This window comes from Canis aureus, chromosome 23, assembly GCF_053574225.1.
Source record: "Canis aureus isolate CA01 chromosome 23, VMU_Caureus_v.1.0, whole genome shotgun sequence".
Taxonomy (NCBI): domain Eukaryota; kingdom Metazoa; phylum Chordata; class Mammalia; order Carnivora; family Canidae; genus Canis; species Canis aureus.
In genome coordinates, this window is record NC_135633.1 from 38,353,752 (window position 1) to 38,369,692 (window position 15,941).

General features: G+C 33.9%; 1 protein-coding gene across 3 annotated transcripts in view; it reads left to right on the forward strand.

The window, feature by feature from the left end:
- Positions 1-15,941, forward strand: part of EED (embryonic ectoderm development) — a 29,832-nt gene that overhangs the window by 10,303 nt on the left and 3,588 nt on the right. Inside the window, exons 4-10 of one of the 3 annotated variants that reach the window (XR_013362364.1) lie at positions 258-323; positions 1,376-1,501; positions 2,160-2,241; positions 5,629-5,720; positions 7,673-7,806; positions 8,813-8,904; positions 9,683-9,788. Coding sequence is in view for 2 of the 3 variants with exons in the window: in XM_077867341.1 (XP_077723467.1) it covers positions 258-323; positions 1,376-1,501; positions 2,160-2,241; positions 5,629-5,720; positions 7,673-7,806; positions 9,683-9,788; positions 10,906-10,980 (681 nt within the window). In the remaining variant the exon portion in view is untranslated. Of the gene's footprint in view, positions 1-257; positions 324-1,375; positions 1,502-2,159; positions 2,242-5,628; positions 5,721-7,672; positions 7,807-8,812; positions 8,905-9,682; positions 9,789-10,905; positions 10,981-15,941 lie in introns of those variants that run through there. The other 2 variants (XM_077867341.1, XM_077867342.1) reach the window with 2 other exon arrangements.

Genomic DNA, 15,941 nt, shown 5'->3' on the forward strand with positions numbered 1-15,941 from the left:
AGCAGGCTCCATGCACCGGGAGCCTGACGTGGGATTCGATCCTAGGTCTCCAGGATCGCACCCTGGGCCAAAGGCAGGCGCCAAACCGCTGCGCCACCCAGGGATCCCTATAAATGCTTCCTTCAGTTTAAAGAAGCTATTCTAAAGCAATTTCTGTAGTATCTTTAAGACATCTGTGACTAAAATATGTTTCAAAGGTGAAGAAATTGTGGTTTCTGTATTTGAGATGCAATTTACTATATTTTTGTTTTTATTAGGTTACCTTATATGAATGTCACTCACAAGGAGAAATCCGGTTGTTGCAGTCTTATGTGGATGCTGATGTATCCTTTCTTGGGTTTTCAATATCTTTGGCTAAAGAAATTGACTTTTAATAAGTGCACCAAAACTTTTTCGTAGTTCCCAAAGTTATGGTGTCCTTTCTTTAACCAGTGCTGTTTCTTAACTATCACCCAAGAAATTTGTCATACCTAGTTTATCTAATTTTCCTGATCCCTAGAAATGCATTGAAAGGTGGATATGAGTGGATAGAGGTGCCTGAAGATGTGCTTTGAAAATCTGGTAATAGAAATGATAGCAGAGTAGCTAAAACGTCTTGTTTCTTTGACCTTGCTTAGAATTTTATCACTTCAGAGTAGTTAATATTAATAAATAGGGGCCGATAAGAAGCTGTGACTGGCACTCATACCAAGTACTTGAACAACAAAGCCTATAGGGAAAAAGTAAATGTGCTGTTTGTTTAGGAAATAAAATACTGCAAAACATGAGTACCTAAAGAAAAAGAAAGATTTAAAAAGCCGAAAGTTAGACAAAGGTTGATGATATGGTATTTCTTTCAGATCCATTTGAAAACCTAGCAAACAAGAAAAGGAAAGGATATTCATTCTTCTGTAGTTTATGCAGAAAGAAGTGACCTGTAACCATGTTGGGAAAGTTTCTCACAGGAAAAGGTGGAAAACTAAACAGTTAACTCTTTATCTAGCAAGGCATAGTCAGAAGTATTGAGATAAAAAGGGTTAGCAAGTTCTAGCCTGTGGGGCTAGCTACCTGTCTTTGTAAATAAAATTTTACTGGGACACAGCTATACTCATTCTTTTGCATATTGTCTATGGTTGCTTTCAAATGACAGTGGAGTATTTATGCAGGGATCTAAATAATCATCAAAACTGAATGGAAGGACTGGCTTTGTTTGACCGCATGGTATAGATTGTAAACCTAAAATGTCCATTGTTTAAATATGGTTGTGTAAGGAGAAACGAGAACTCCTGTGTCAAAAACTTGAGCATTTCTTTAGAGGTTTCCATGTATTATACTATAATCGTTGACATGTTTACTTTTCAAAAACAAATTCTGTTTCTTAACTGGCATTTCTTAGGCTGATGAAAACTTTTATACTTGTGCATGGACATATGATAGTAATACAAGCCATCCTTTGCTGGCAGTGGCTGGATCTAGAGGCATAATTAGGATAATTAATCCCATAACAATGCAGTGCATAAAGGTAGGTTTTTGGTTAAATTATATACACACTTTTTTGAATACAGAAAATTGTGTGAAAATGTGTCATTTTTAATTGAAAGCTAGTGGAATCAATATCTTACAATCTTGATTTGTACTTTTTTTGCTTTTTGCTTCTTTTAGACAAGTCTTTTGAGACCTTTGTTACATTTGATAATACAAATTAAGGAATAAGCGGGAAGTTTTTATTATTTGCAATTTAAAAAAAAAAAAGTAATTTCTCTTCTGCCTTGCTGTATTCTGAAAGGGTCTATATGAACTATAGGGGAAGAGTAAGTACTTTTTCCAAATATCCTGATCAGGGATGTAAAGAACTAACTGAAAGGTGAAACCTGGGAATTTGATACTAAGAAGTTTTACAAATCACCTTAATCAGAAGTTTTTAACTCTGGGGCACATTAGAATCACCTCAGTATCTTTTAAATCCTTGCCTGGGTCCTAGCTGATCCAGTCCAATCAGAGTACCTGCAGGTACAAGACTTAAGCATCTTTTTTTTCCTTTGACTTTGTCCGTTGATTTTAATATGCAGCCAGGGTTGAGAACCACTACTTTAAGTGAAACTATTTTTCCATTCTCTTAAGATTAATGAAAGAATTTATTGATTTTAATATGAAAGTTGAATGTTATAAATTTATTGTAGCATTATGTTGGCCATGGAAATGCTATCAATGAGCTGAAATTCCACCCAAGAGATCCAAATCTTCTCCTCTCAGTAAGTAAAGGTAAGAGAAGCAAATGTTTCTTTAGTCCTATTTATTTGGGAATTATTTTTTAAGGGACAAAGAGTTCTAAGGTACTAGAAAAGAAAAAAACCAACAGCCAAACTTGAAAAGAATTATAAAGTAGGGACGCCTCAGTGGCTCAGCGGTTGAGCATCTGCCTTCAGCTCAAGTCGTGTACCCGTGGTCGCTGTATCGAGTCCCACATCAAGTTCCCTGCATGGAGCCTGCTTCTCCCTCTGCCTGTGTCTCTGCCTCTGTGTGTGTCTCATGAATAAATAAATGAAATCTGTTTTTAAAAAATGAACTTACAAAATACATTTTATTTTTTATTTATTATTTTTTATTTATTTGTTTTTAAATTTTATTTATTTATTCATGATAGACACAGAGAGAGAGAGGCAGAGACACAGGCAGAGGGAGAAGCAGGCTCCATGCAGGGAGCCGGACGCGGGACTCGATCCCTGGTCTCCAGGACCAGGCCCTCGGCTGAAGGTGGCGCTAAACCACTGAGCCACCAGGGTTGCCCACAAAATACATTTTAATAGAATGTCAGGCTATATTAGCATCCCCAGGTCCAAAATTAGGTAAAAAGACCATGAAATATGCTTTTAATATCAGACATAGATAAAATAATTGGTACTGAAGATTAAGCATGTATCAACCTTAATCACGATAGTGCATTATCATCATTTATCCTCAATTGGATTATTTTAAGCTATATTAATTTTTAAGTGGCAGATCACCAAAGTTATAATATTAAGAATTCTTAAAATAGTTTAGCAAGTCCTCTTATCACTGACCAGCCATGTAGTTAGAAATAATGCATCTGAAAATCTGTTTTGCTTTTTCATGTATAAAGTTTTTGTTTTATAAAGGATTCTCTAATAGAATTCCTTAAAATGCTAAGTTCTCCAGCATAAGCTCTTTGAAATATTTCCCATACATGTAAAGAAAAAGCCCTGCCTTGCTCTATATGCTTATGTTGGGAATAGAAGTTATTCAGGGTTCAGAGAAGCCTTTTACTAATTTCTGAGCTTTCTGAAATCAGCTGTGTTCTTATTTCTACACTCTGTTCTTGATTGCCTTTTCTCTTTTTCTACATTATTATTCTAGTCAAGTTTATTCTTAAAGGCTTGTCAAACCTGTAACCTTCCCTCACAATCTGCAGGTACTAAAAAATGTTCTCAAATCAAAACTCTTCCATGAAAATGCTTCTGTGTGATTTTTCGTTATCTACCAAGGCTTAAGTTTGGAAATCAACATCTAAGAAGAGTTGATAACTTTTTCTCTTTTCTTGATAATAGCTGGGCCCAAGTATTTCTTTACAAGTGATATAGGTCATAATGCCACACTTTCTAAATATTACAGCTCTCTAACCCAGCTCTTGCTCTGTTGTGTCAGTAAGTGTAAAGATAACCTACAGTTATAGATCTAATAAGGGATTTGTATCAAGAGCTCTTAAAATTCAGCAAGACAACCCTTTAAAAAATGGACAAAGGTGTAGAACAGACTTTCTAAAGAATATACACAAATGTCCAGTGAGCACATGAAAAAATGCATAATATCGTTTCATTAGGGAAATACAAATCAAAAACACAATGAGAGGGACATCTGGGTGGCTTGGCAGTTGGGCATCTGCCTTTGGCTCAGGGCGTGATCCTGGGATCCCGGGATTGAGTCCCACATCAGGCTTCTTGGCGTGGAGCCTGCTTTTCCCTCTCCTTGTGTCTCTGCCTCTCTCTCACTGTGTCTCTCATGGATAAATAAATAAAATCTTAAAAAAAAAAAAAACCCACACAATGAGACCACTTTATACCTACTAGGGTTTTGACAGTAATCAAAAAGGCAGTAACATATGTTGACTAAGAGGTAGATAAGTTTGAAGCCCCTTACACATTGCTGGTGGGAAAGTAAAATATATCTCCCTTAAAAACCAGTCTAACCTTGCAAAACTCATATTTAACATTCAACAGTTGGTGCTGCTGGCAGGAATATCACTCAGATATAAAAATTTCTATTAGTCATGCTATTTTGGGTGGACTATTATCAAAACCTAAGCAAATGGCGACCTGGATTAATTCAAACTTCATTCAAGGTCTGATTTTTGTCCTTTGAGCCTGCTAAGACCCTTAGTCTAATACTCAGCACTTAATCAACTTCACAAAAGTATCATAGTAACATGAATAGATAATCTAAGACCATAAAAAAACAGTGGCATTTCCTACAGTTTAATTACCATAATGATCTGCAAATGTAGAAACATAGGTCCAGAAAATTTTGGGAGCTGCTTTTGTTAAATATTAAGCTTTCCAATATGTTACAATAAAATTTCCTGTGTTCTTTTAGTTTCTAAGTTGTATCATAATCGGGCTATATATTTTGTTTAGACCATATATTTAGAGACATCTGATTTCAAACAAGCAAGCAACAGTGCCTTGTGAAAATGTCATATAGGTTATACCATGGCTGCACATGCTGTTATAGACCATTAATTAAAATATGATCGCCTTTTTAAATTAAAGAAGGAATCAAACATCACTGATTAAAAGTAGATACTATTTTATTGGAAAAAAAAAAACAGTCTAGCAGTTCCTCAAAAGGTTAAACGTAGAAATACTATTGCTGTGTGTGTATGTAGTCAAGAAAAATGAAAACAAGTGTCTACACAAAAAATTGTACACAATTGGAATCAAGAAATAATTTTTACAGCAATGTTAATTTCTACTATTAAACACAATTTATAATTGCCTTCTAGTGTATGGAATATGTTAATATTCATATATAGTATAGGCATTGTTATATTTCACAGAATACATTTTTATGTTGTTGCTATATATTTTGCTGCTAATGTTTAGTGGAAAATGAGATTGTTCAAATTACAGTTATGTTTCTAGGAGGTCTATAATACTATAAAAGCTTGTTGTGGTGTATGTAGTTTTTAATCCTATTTTGGGTTTACTTTAGAAATCTTGCAGTCCCCTTCAATTTGTAAATGTGGATTCTGTGGAGGAAAAAGCTTTATCTTACTCTGTCATAGAGTATCTTACTCTGTGACATGTAAGTTTCAATGTGAAACCTAAGTCAAATCTCTAAGTATTATCTCAGGAGCATGAGTCCATCAAATTAGGATATGATTTGAGGTAAATAAGCTAAACATATTTTAAGACGACATAGATATTTCTTTCTGATCTGAAAAGTTTGAGCTCATACTTAAGTCTGCATGTTGATGTAAATTTTTTAAGCAGTTATATAATGTAGATTACATTCCCAGTCCTCCCTGTGTATTGCTGAAGTCCAAACTTTTGTAGTTTTTACTTCTTTACAGAGGTTTTGAGAGTCCAGAGTAAATGAAGGATAAAAGTCCATTTTAATTCTTTTTATGTCTAGATCATGCCTTACGATTGTGGAATATCCAGACAGACACTCTGGTGGCGATATTTGGAGGCGTAGAAGGGCACAGAGATGAAGTTCTGAGTGCTGTAAGTTGAAAGCTGCAGGGCAGTGACCATCAGGTGTACAGAGCTCTGAACAATCCTCATGGAACTCTGACATGAAAGCATATGGTTGGTTTCATATAGTCTGCCAGCCACTCATTTTATTTACTTGGAACATAATAAGGTTTTTAGTTTACAGATGAAGGAATAAAGCAAGTAAGGCTCTTTGTGCTTTATCTGTACTCTTGCACTTTATACCAGCACCTAGAATCTCATGAAACAATACCATGAACTTGTTCAATCAAAAATCACCAAGGTAACTTTTGTTTTGCTGTTTCTCAATTACTGAAGAAAAAGGTTAAGCTGCTTAGCAATTGAGATCGGCTTTCATTTTTTATTTGAAGCTGAAATATAAGATCTATTTTTAGGAATTGTTTTATTATGCTTAAACTAAGTTTCAGGTAACCCTTTGGTTTCATGGTATCTTTATGTTTTATAATTTGTTGATTCATTTTAATGATAATGATATTTTTGGTCAGCTAGTATTTTCACATTATTTTAGCTTTACTTACATTTTATTTTATAGCTTATCTAGTGGTTTTACAAGTCTTCGGTATTTTATTAAACTGTAAAGAGGCACCATGTTTTGAAGCAGGTAGCGTTTTATTTGAAAGGACTTAAATATTCCTGTAGTTAGAGTTTATATTCTTTGGAGAATCATACCTACCTCCTCAGCTACCTTGTCACCTTGGATTTTCTAAAGTTGCAGTAGCATTCTCCCATCTGGTTTTGTGTCCTAAAAGCCATGACACCATCCGTTAAGAATTATAAATTCGAGGGATCTCTGGGTGGTGTAGCAGTTTGGCGCCTGCCTTTGGCCCAGGGCGCGATCCTGGAGACCCGGGATCGAGTCCCACGTCGGGTTCCCGGTGCATGGAGCCTGCTTCTCCCTCTGCCTATGTCTTTGCCTCTCTCTCTCTCTCTCTCTCTCTCTGTGTGACTATCATAAATAAATACAAATTAAAAAAAAATTATAAATTCGAGCTACTGATCGTAAGGGTGTCTTATTGCTGTTGACAGGTAATTAGAAGTAGCAGCAACCAGACTTGTGAATTCAGTGAACACCAAACCTAAAACCCTTAGGCTCTTGTAAAACAGTATTCATGACCAATTCAAAGGTTGGAGTACACAGAAATATCTAGATTAATAAAGAAAATATTCTCTTCCTCAAATAGAACTCTGTACTGTTTTCTTCCCTTTTTTTTTTTTTTAAATCTTTCCTTTTTTTAAAGGTTTTATTTTAACACATGAACCATGTGCTAAATTAAATAGCATCTTGGTGCCTCATTGTTTTATCTATGAAATAAGGTGGGATAAGGTTGTTATTATAGATGTTCTGTTATGTGTCTTCAAAATTAGTAGGTAGCAAATGAAAAAGTTAAAATATCTTGTCCCTTTTTTAGACCTTTTTTTTTACCTTTTTTCTTTTTAAAAGTGAACTTATAACCTATATAACAAGTATTTTACTTAGGTACACAGATAAAAGTAAAATTTCAGTTTTGTTCAAGGACTCATTGTATAGTTTCACATATAGCTGTCAGTTTCATTGTTTAATCAGGGTTGGACAAAGAAAACTTACATAGGTCTTTGTGTCATGGAATAATTGTTTCAGTTTATAATACATGTAATATATAATGAATAATTCAGTTTACTTTCAAAATCAAAGGAAATATTTAAAGATAATTGAATAGATAAAACTAAATTCAAATAATTTACTTATATATTGTATAAGCTCACATATTGTGATCATGACAAATCAGTTAAAATAAATCTTGAAAAAATCTTGAAAGCAGCATCAACTGATTTATGGACTACATAGATAAAATGTATGTATATGACTTGAAATACGGTTTTCATTATGTTGTACATCAGATGAAAATTGGATAGTTTAATTTTGGGCAATTTTGGATATTTAAGCTTTTCTGTTTTACATACAGGACTATGATCTTTTGGGTGAAAAAATAATGTCCTGTGGTATGGATCACTCTCTTAAACTTTGGAGGATCAATTCAAAGAGAATGATGAATGCAATTAAGGAATCTTACGATTATAACCCAAATAAAACTAACAGGTAAAAACTGTGCTATTTAAAACTATTTCATGCTGTTGGATAGATGCATTTTACTTTCTCTGAAATTTTTAAATAATTCTCCAACATTGAGTTTAGAAGCCTTTTTTAAATAACTTTGAGGTACCAGTTTACCATACCATAAAGTTTACTCATTTTAAATCAAAGTCTTATTTTTAGTCTAATGTTTGTGGCTCCTTTTTCAAAATCCCCCTTAAGTTGTGGTTTCATCTTAATTTAGTGGTACTTTTCACTTATTTTTATTTAGGTAAGCACATGCTTGGCTATTACATTATAACAGTTTTAAGCTGCTTAAACTTGGTGTGGGATAGAGTAAAGAACCTTTCAGAATAATATTACTTGTATTATTTGTCAACAGTCTAATAAATTCAAAGTCAAGAGAGTAAATCGTGATTTTTTAAAATGGGTTTCTTGGCTTTTATTCGTGGTAATGTAATGCTTTCCTTTAAATGATGATCCATATTTTAGAAGGAGAAAATTCAGAAGCAGGGAGGGCCTTGCTTCATGGGACTCTGCGAACTTTAGAGTTTTCTTACAAAAAAATATATGTGTGTGTGTGTATGTGTATATATGTATACACACACATACACACATACCCAACATGCAGCTCAAGCTTAAAGCCCCAAGATCCAGAGTTGCACGTTTCACCAACGAAGCTAGCCAGATACCCCTCTTAATATATTTTTGAAATGCTTCAATTCTTAATTCGGTCATTGTCTTTTCAGAATCTTTTCAGGCTATTAATGTTTTCACTGTAACTGTCATGTCTTTGTATATTAACTTTGCACTTCTGTTTTAACAAAAAAGCTAACATTTATTTTCTGGTTATCAAACCAGGTTATTAATAGATTGTCAGTTAAATTTATAACCGTCAACAAATATTTCAGTGCACTAACATATATATTTGGCTAAAAAGCAATTAACATAATTATAGTAGAATTGAGAATTTGTATCAGATCATTAATAACATTTTAATGTTTTAATAAAGAAAAGCTCCCAGAATTTGAACTGGAAGGAATGTTTGAGATGATTCAGCCCAACATCCTTTTTACATATGAGAGAAAAGTAAAGAGAGGACATGTGAGTTGCCCAAGACACAATTAATTCATGGCATCATATCATTCTTCTACAGTTATTTCAGTATAAAACTGAATCATTAGATTAGAAATGTTAGGTATACTTTTAATTATAGAATTAGTAGCAATTTCTATGCTTGGTGGTCTTCTCACAAACATTTTTAAGGAAAAAATAGCACTATGTTTCACTTTCCTAAATAGAGGAAAAGTCTTAATAAATGCCAGATTCCTGTCAGAGGTCATTTTTAGAAATTGTTGCTCAAGGCAAGACTCATCTAACCTTATTTTTAGCAGCCTTTGGAATGATGTGTCATTGTTCCTAGAAAGGTGACTATCTTTTGAAATAATTTAGATATGTTGAGTTGCATAGATTGTTAATGCTTAATTTTAAAGGATTGAGTAGATAGCTTAATGTTTTCCATGAGAAACTTTTGGTGCTGTAATCGGATGACTGTGCTTATCATTGGTTAGGATAGCCAGAATTGAAGTGATTAATTTTGGTCTACATAGTAAGATAAGCAGGTATAATTTTTATAAATGAAATTTCATAAGATAAAATTGAAGGCCGATAATGGAAAAAATACAGAAACAAATACATGAAATGAGACTTTAGCTCTCGATAAACAGGAAAGTTGTCAGTTTTCTAGGAACACAGAGTTAATAGTCATATATTTCATTTGTCAATGTTTTATAAATCTGAAAGTGAAAATTAATGTGATTCTCCTATGGTAATTTTTTTTTTTTTAACTTTTTTCTTTTAACTTTTGGCATTTCCATTTCAGGCCATTTATTTCTCAGAAAATTCACTTTCCTGACTTTTCCACCAGAGACATACATAGGAATTATGTCGATTGTGTGCGATGGTTAGGTGATTTGATACTTTCCAAGGTATGCTAACTGCTGTTAAGCTGTACTTCTATTTGTGTTTGTGTGAGTTGGAACTTTGCAGGGAGCACAATTTATTTTATATTTTGGTAAATTGGATGGCAGATGGGAAATTCCCTCCCCTTGCCCCTCCGTAAAGTCTCATAGATTTGGAAACTTGTTTTAGGCATAAAACATCCTGATGAATTATTATAACTTGTGCTGCAATAATAGGAAAAACGTTAACTTGTAAGATGATATTCTTCTGATATCCAGTATTATAAAATAACCAATATCTAAAGCCATAGTGAGTTTTTTGTTATGTCGTGTCCATTTCAGTAAATTTGTATTTACAAAAACAGACAGCTGGAGTTGGCTATGGGCTGCAGTTTGCCAACCCCTGCTCTGTAATGTGTTGATGTACATTTACATATTTTTTGCTGATAATTTAGAGTATTGTTGGTGATGTTATCTGAACATTTAGGATTGTCATATTTGGAAAAATTGCTATCCAGTTTCTTTTCTTGATGTGGATTTCAGGGCGTTTCATATTTTCTTGGGCAGAGCCTGACTTTTTTTCTTGGCCTTTTTACCCTTTTTTTTTTTTTTTTTTTAACTTTTGATCTTGAGATAATTAGATTCTCAATAAGTTTCAAAGAAAGTACAAGAGGAGTCCCATATTGCCCGTCACTCAGGTTCTCCCACATACATCTCACATAACTGTAATACAGTATCAAATTTAGCAAATTGACATTGTACAATGTGTGTGTAGAGTTTATGTTGTCTTTTTATCACATGTGAATTTTGTCATTTCAAGAATGTTACTGTATGGGACCCTTTAAGATTAGTTTTTTCCACTTAGTATAATGCCATCCAAGTTGTTGTGTGTATCAGTCGTTTTCCTTTTTTATTGTTGAGTAGTATTCCATGGTATGGATGTACCACAATTCATCTATTCTAGGACATTTTGGTCCTTTTCAGTTTGGGTGTATTACAAATAAAGCTGCTAATGAACAATCGTGTACAGGTTTTTGTGTGGACTTAAGTTTTCATTTCTCTGGGATAAATGCCTAGAATGGCAATTGCTGGGTCATGGTTAAGTTTGTTTAGTTTTTTAAGAAACTGCCAAACTATTTTCCAGAGTGGCCGTGCCATTTTACATTCCCACCAACAATGTATGAAAGATCCAGTGTCTCCGAATCTTCGCCGGCATTTGGTATTGTCACTATTTTTTATTTTAGCTGTTCTGATAGGTGTGTAGTGATATCTCATCATGGTCTTAATTTACATTTCCCTGATGGCTAGTGATGTTGAACATCTTTTTCATATGCTTATTTACCATCCATATATCCTTTTCGATGATGTCTCTTCATATCTTTTCCTCATTTTCTAATTGGATTGGTTTTGTGTTTTTTTATTGTTGAGTTTTGAGAGTTCTTAATATATTCTGAATATGAATCCTATGTCAGATACGTAGTTTGCAAATATTTTCTTCCAGTCCATAGCTTGTCTTTTCATCCTCTTAACAGGGTCTTTTGCAGAGCAAATGTTTTTAATTTTGATGAATTTCAATTTATTGATTTTTGCTTGAAAAAAATTATGGATTGTGCTTTTGATGTTACATTTAAAACCTCTATGCTCCGGATTCTAAAGGTTTTTTCCTGTTTTCTTCTAGAAGTTTTATAGGGTTATGTTTTATATTAAATGTATGATCTATTTTGAGCTAATTTTGGATGAGGTTTAGAAGTAGTTCATTTTTTGCCTATGGGTATCTAGTTATTCAGCACCATTTGTGGAATAACTGTTCTTTTTCCTTTTAATTGCTTCTGCACCTTGGTCAAAAATTGTTTGGCCTGTTTGTGTGAGGCTGTTTCTGGTTTTTCTGCTCTAGTACCTCTACCACTAGAATATATATACAGTCTTGATAATAAGTCTTGGAAACAGTTACGTGTTTTCTTCCACTTTATTATTCTTTTTCAAAATTGTTTTAGCTCTTTTGATTCCTTTGCCTTTCTGTTTTATATCCGTTGGATGGGGGAATTAATTGACATCTTTGCTCTCCAGTCCATGAACATAGTATGTCTCTCCATTTGGATCTTTTGATTTTTATTATCAGCATTTTGTAGCTTTTAGCCTGCAAGTCCTATACATACTTTGCTAGATTTATAATTAAGTACTACTTCTCTTTTTTGGGTGATTGTAAATGGTATTTCTAATTTCTGTGTTTATTGCTAGTATACAGAAATGCAATTGATTTTTCATATTGACCTTGCATCCTGTGACCTAGCTATGCTGCTTACTAATTCTAGGATTTTTTTTGTCTAGTACTTGGGGTGCTTACGTAGACTATCACCTCATCTGCAGGTAGGGACAGTTTTATATCTTCCTTTCTGACCTTGCCTTATTGCACTGGCAAACTTCCAGTTTTGTGTTGAATAGCAGTGTTAAAATCCGACATTCTTGACTTGTTTCTGATATTAGAGGGTAAGAATTCTATGTTTCACAATTAGGTATATTAGCTGTATGGTTTTTGTGGATGTTCTCTATCAAGTTGAGAACTGTACTCCTTACTAATTTTTTGAGAGTTTTATCATGAATGGGTGTTGAATTTTGTCAAATGCTTTTTCTGTATCACTTCATGATACAGATATAGTTTTTCTTCCTTAGCCTGTTAGTGGATGTATTTTATTGGCTTTTCTGTTTTTGTTTTTGTTTTTTTTTTAATATTGATCTGGTCCTGTATCCCTGGAATGAGTATATTTGCTCATAGTGTGTAATTTTTTAAATGTGTTGCTAATAGCTGATATTTTGTTAAAGATTTCTGTGTTTGTATTCATGAGGCTATGATACTAGTCTGAAGTTTTTGTAATGTCTTTGTCTGGTTTTGGTATTGCTAATACTGGCTTCATAAAATGAATCGGCAAGTTTCCTCTGATATTTTTTGGGAAGAAATTATATAAAAATTCCTCATAAATGGTTGTTAGAATTCTCTAATCATCTGAGCCTAGAAATTTTTGAGAGAGAGTTTTAAAGATACAGATTCCATTTCCTTAATAGTTAAAAGAGCTATTCAATTAACTATTTCCTATTGTGTGAGTTGTGGTAGTTTGTGCTGTTTAAGGAATTGATCCACTCCATCTAAGGTAAAATTTATGTGTAGAGTTGTTTGTAACATTCTCTTATTTTCCTTTTGACAACTGCAAAGTTTCCTGATAGCTCTGTTTCATTCCTGAAATGGTAATTTGTCTTCTCTTTTTTGGTAAGTTTTGGTAAGGGCTCACCAGTATTTTTTTTATCTCTTCTTCCTTTTGTTTGCTGTGCTATGTTTTGCTCTTTGACTAATTTCTTAAGGTGTGGGAGCTTACATTATTGAGTTGAGACTTTTTCTAAGATAAGTACTAGATGCTAGAAGTTTTCTTTTCAGCACTTCTTTAGCTGCATCTCACTAATTGTGATATGAAGTGTGTTTAGTTTCTAGGTGTTGGAGATTGTGTTAATCTTTATCTTACTGATTTCTAGTTTGATTTCATTGTGTTCAGAGCATATTCCCTGTGATTTGGTTGTTTCTGAGACTTATGACTATCTTGAATGTGTTCTGTGGGAACTTGAAAGGAATGTGTAATCTGTTTGTGTGGAGCTCCATAAGTGTCAGGTGCTATTGGTTTGACAGTGGTTGAATCCTTATATAACTTCATTGATTCTTCTCTCGACTTATTTTATCAATTATTGAGAGATGGAAAAGTCTCCAGCTGTAATTGTGCATTTTTTTCTTTTTGCTTTCAGTTTTATGATGTTTTGCCACTCTGTGGGTTGCTTGTTGTTGCTATGTCTTGGTGACTGGGCCTTTTTTTTTTTTCTTTAATTAATTTATCTGGGCTTTTTTCCTATTTTCCTGTAGGTTACATGATTTTTTGTTTTTTTGTAGGCTCTGTGCTCAGTGTGGGGCTTGAACTGAAGCCCTAAATCAGGGTCTCATGCTCTATTAATAGTCAGCCAAGCAGTGCTATATAAACATTTTTTAGAATCCCACTTAAAAATTTTTTAAAAAATTTATTTGTTTGAGAGCGAGCTCACATAAGAGAGAGTGTGAGCGGGGAGAGGACCAGAAGGAGAGGGAGAAGCAGATTTCCTACTGAGCAGGGAGCCTGATGTGGGGCTCTGTCCCAGAACCTCAAGATCATGACCTCACCTGAAGGCAGATACTTAACCAGTTGAGCCATCCAAGTGCTTCTAGAATTCCATTTTATCTGTAATACTGAGTATATTTCTTTAGGTAGCTTTGTTGATGTTTCCTCTATATGTTACATAATATATGCATATTAACTGTTTTGTTACCTTTTGCTATATACTATGTATTTTCATTAATGCCATTATAAGAAAGTCACTTCAGGTATAAAATATATGTAGATTCAAAATAAAAAATTGCTGGAGTGCCTGAGTGGCTCAATTAGTTAAGCATCTGAGTCCTGATCTCCGCTCAGGTCTTGATAATCATGGTCATGAGTTCAAGCTCCACATTGGGCTCCATGCTGGGCATGGAGCCTACTTTAAAAAAAAAAAAGATTAAAAAATTGCCTCAAGATATACCTACCATGCAAACATAAATGGAAAAACATATTTACATAATTTGTGTACATTTTACCACTTGATGTGAAGTGTAGAAACCTTCCCTTTATGTTGCTTTGTCCACCATTTACAGTATAATTGTCTTAAATATTTCCTTTATAATTGAGAACATCAAAAAATGTTACCATTTTTGCTTCAGCCATCAAACATAAGGAGAGTATTGTATTCACTCGTTTTGCTTTTTCCATTGTTCTTTTTCCTTCCATTGTTCTCTTTCCTTCCTTCTTTTTCCTCTCCTGATGTTCTAAAATTTCTTCTTAAATTGTTTCCTTTGTTGCTAAAACCCCCTATAACCATTCTTTTAGGGTAGGTTTGCTAATGACAAGTTCCTCCTTTTTCTTCATCTGAGAATGTCTTCATTTCTCCTTCATTGCTGAAAGGTATATTCACTTAATACAGGATTTTGGGTAGACAGTTGTTTTCTTCTTTCCAGGGCCTGTGGTTTTGATGAGGCATCTGCCATCATTGGATTTTTTTTTCTCCTAAACATAATGTGTCCTGTCTTAATTGCTTTCAGGATTTTGTCTTTTTAATTATCAGAAATTTAAATGTAAACATACCCTAGTTTCTTTGAGTTTATCTTTTGGGGTTCACTCACCTTCTTAAATTTATAGTAGATTTATGTTTTGGGGGGCCATAGTTTATCCCAAATTTGGGAACTTTTCAGCCATTATTCAAATTCTTTCTCAGACCCACTCTCTTCCTCCCTTTTGGAATTCTAATGATACGAATGTTAGATTTTTATTTAACCCTTGGGACTCTCATTTTTTACATTTGTTTTCTTTTGTATAGATTGGGTAGTTTCTGTTTTTCTAACTTTAAATTCACTGACTCTCTTCTGTTGAAACTTTCAGTTGATTTTCTTATTTTGGTTATAGTATTTTTCATTTCTAAAATTTCCATTTGATTCCTTTTATTTCTTCGTTGACTTTTTTATTGTTTTAAATGTGTTTGTAATTGCTCATTGAAGCACTTTTTTTTACCCCATGGAGGTATTTTTATGATGGCAGCTTCAAAATCCTTGTTAGATTGTTCTGTTATCTATGTATCTCAGTGTTGGTATTTATTGTCTTTTATGATTAAAGTTAAGATTTTTATGATTCTTGGTATAATTGAATTTTTTTATTGAGATCTAGATATTTTAAGTGTTGTATCACAAGACTCTTAACTTTATTTAGATCTTTTACAGGAGGCTTCCTCTGATTAATTTTCATTAGGGGAAGGGGAAGCATTGCTTCATGATTGCCAGGTGATGGGAAAGTGGAGATGATGGTGTCTCATTACTATTCCACTAGCTCTCCCCTGACACTGGGGGTCATGGATGATTGTAAACATGCTGACTCTCTGCTAGGTCTGCTCTGATAACACCCCAGCCAGAGAGTAGGAGGAGTTACCTCATTAGGATGAGGGGTAGAGAGAGTCAGTGAGGGGTAGAGAGGTTCAGGTATGCACTTGAGGTGCATAGTTGCCACCTGAGAAGTGCTCCCCACTTAGCCTTTGCTGGTTCATGAGAGGGTGGGCCCAGTTTTTTCTGTGATGTTGCACTAGAGT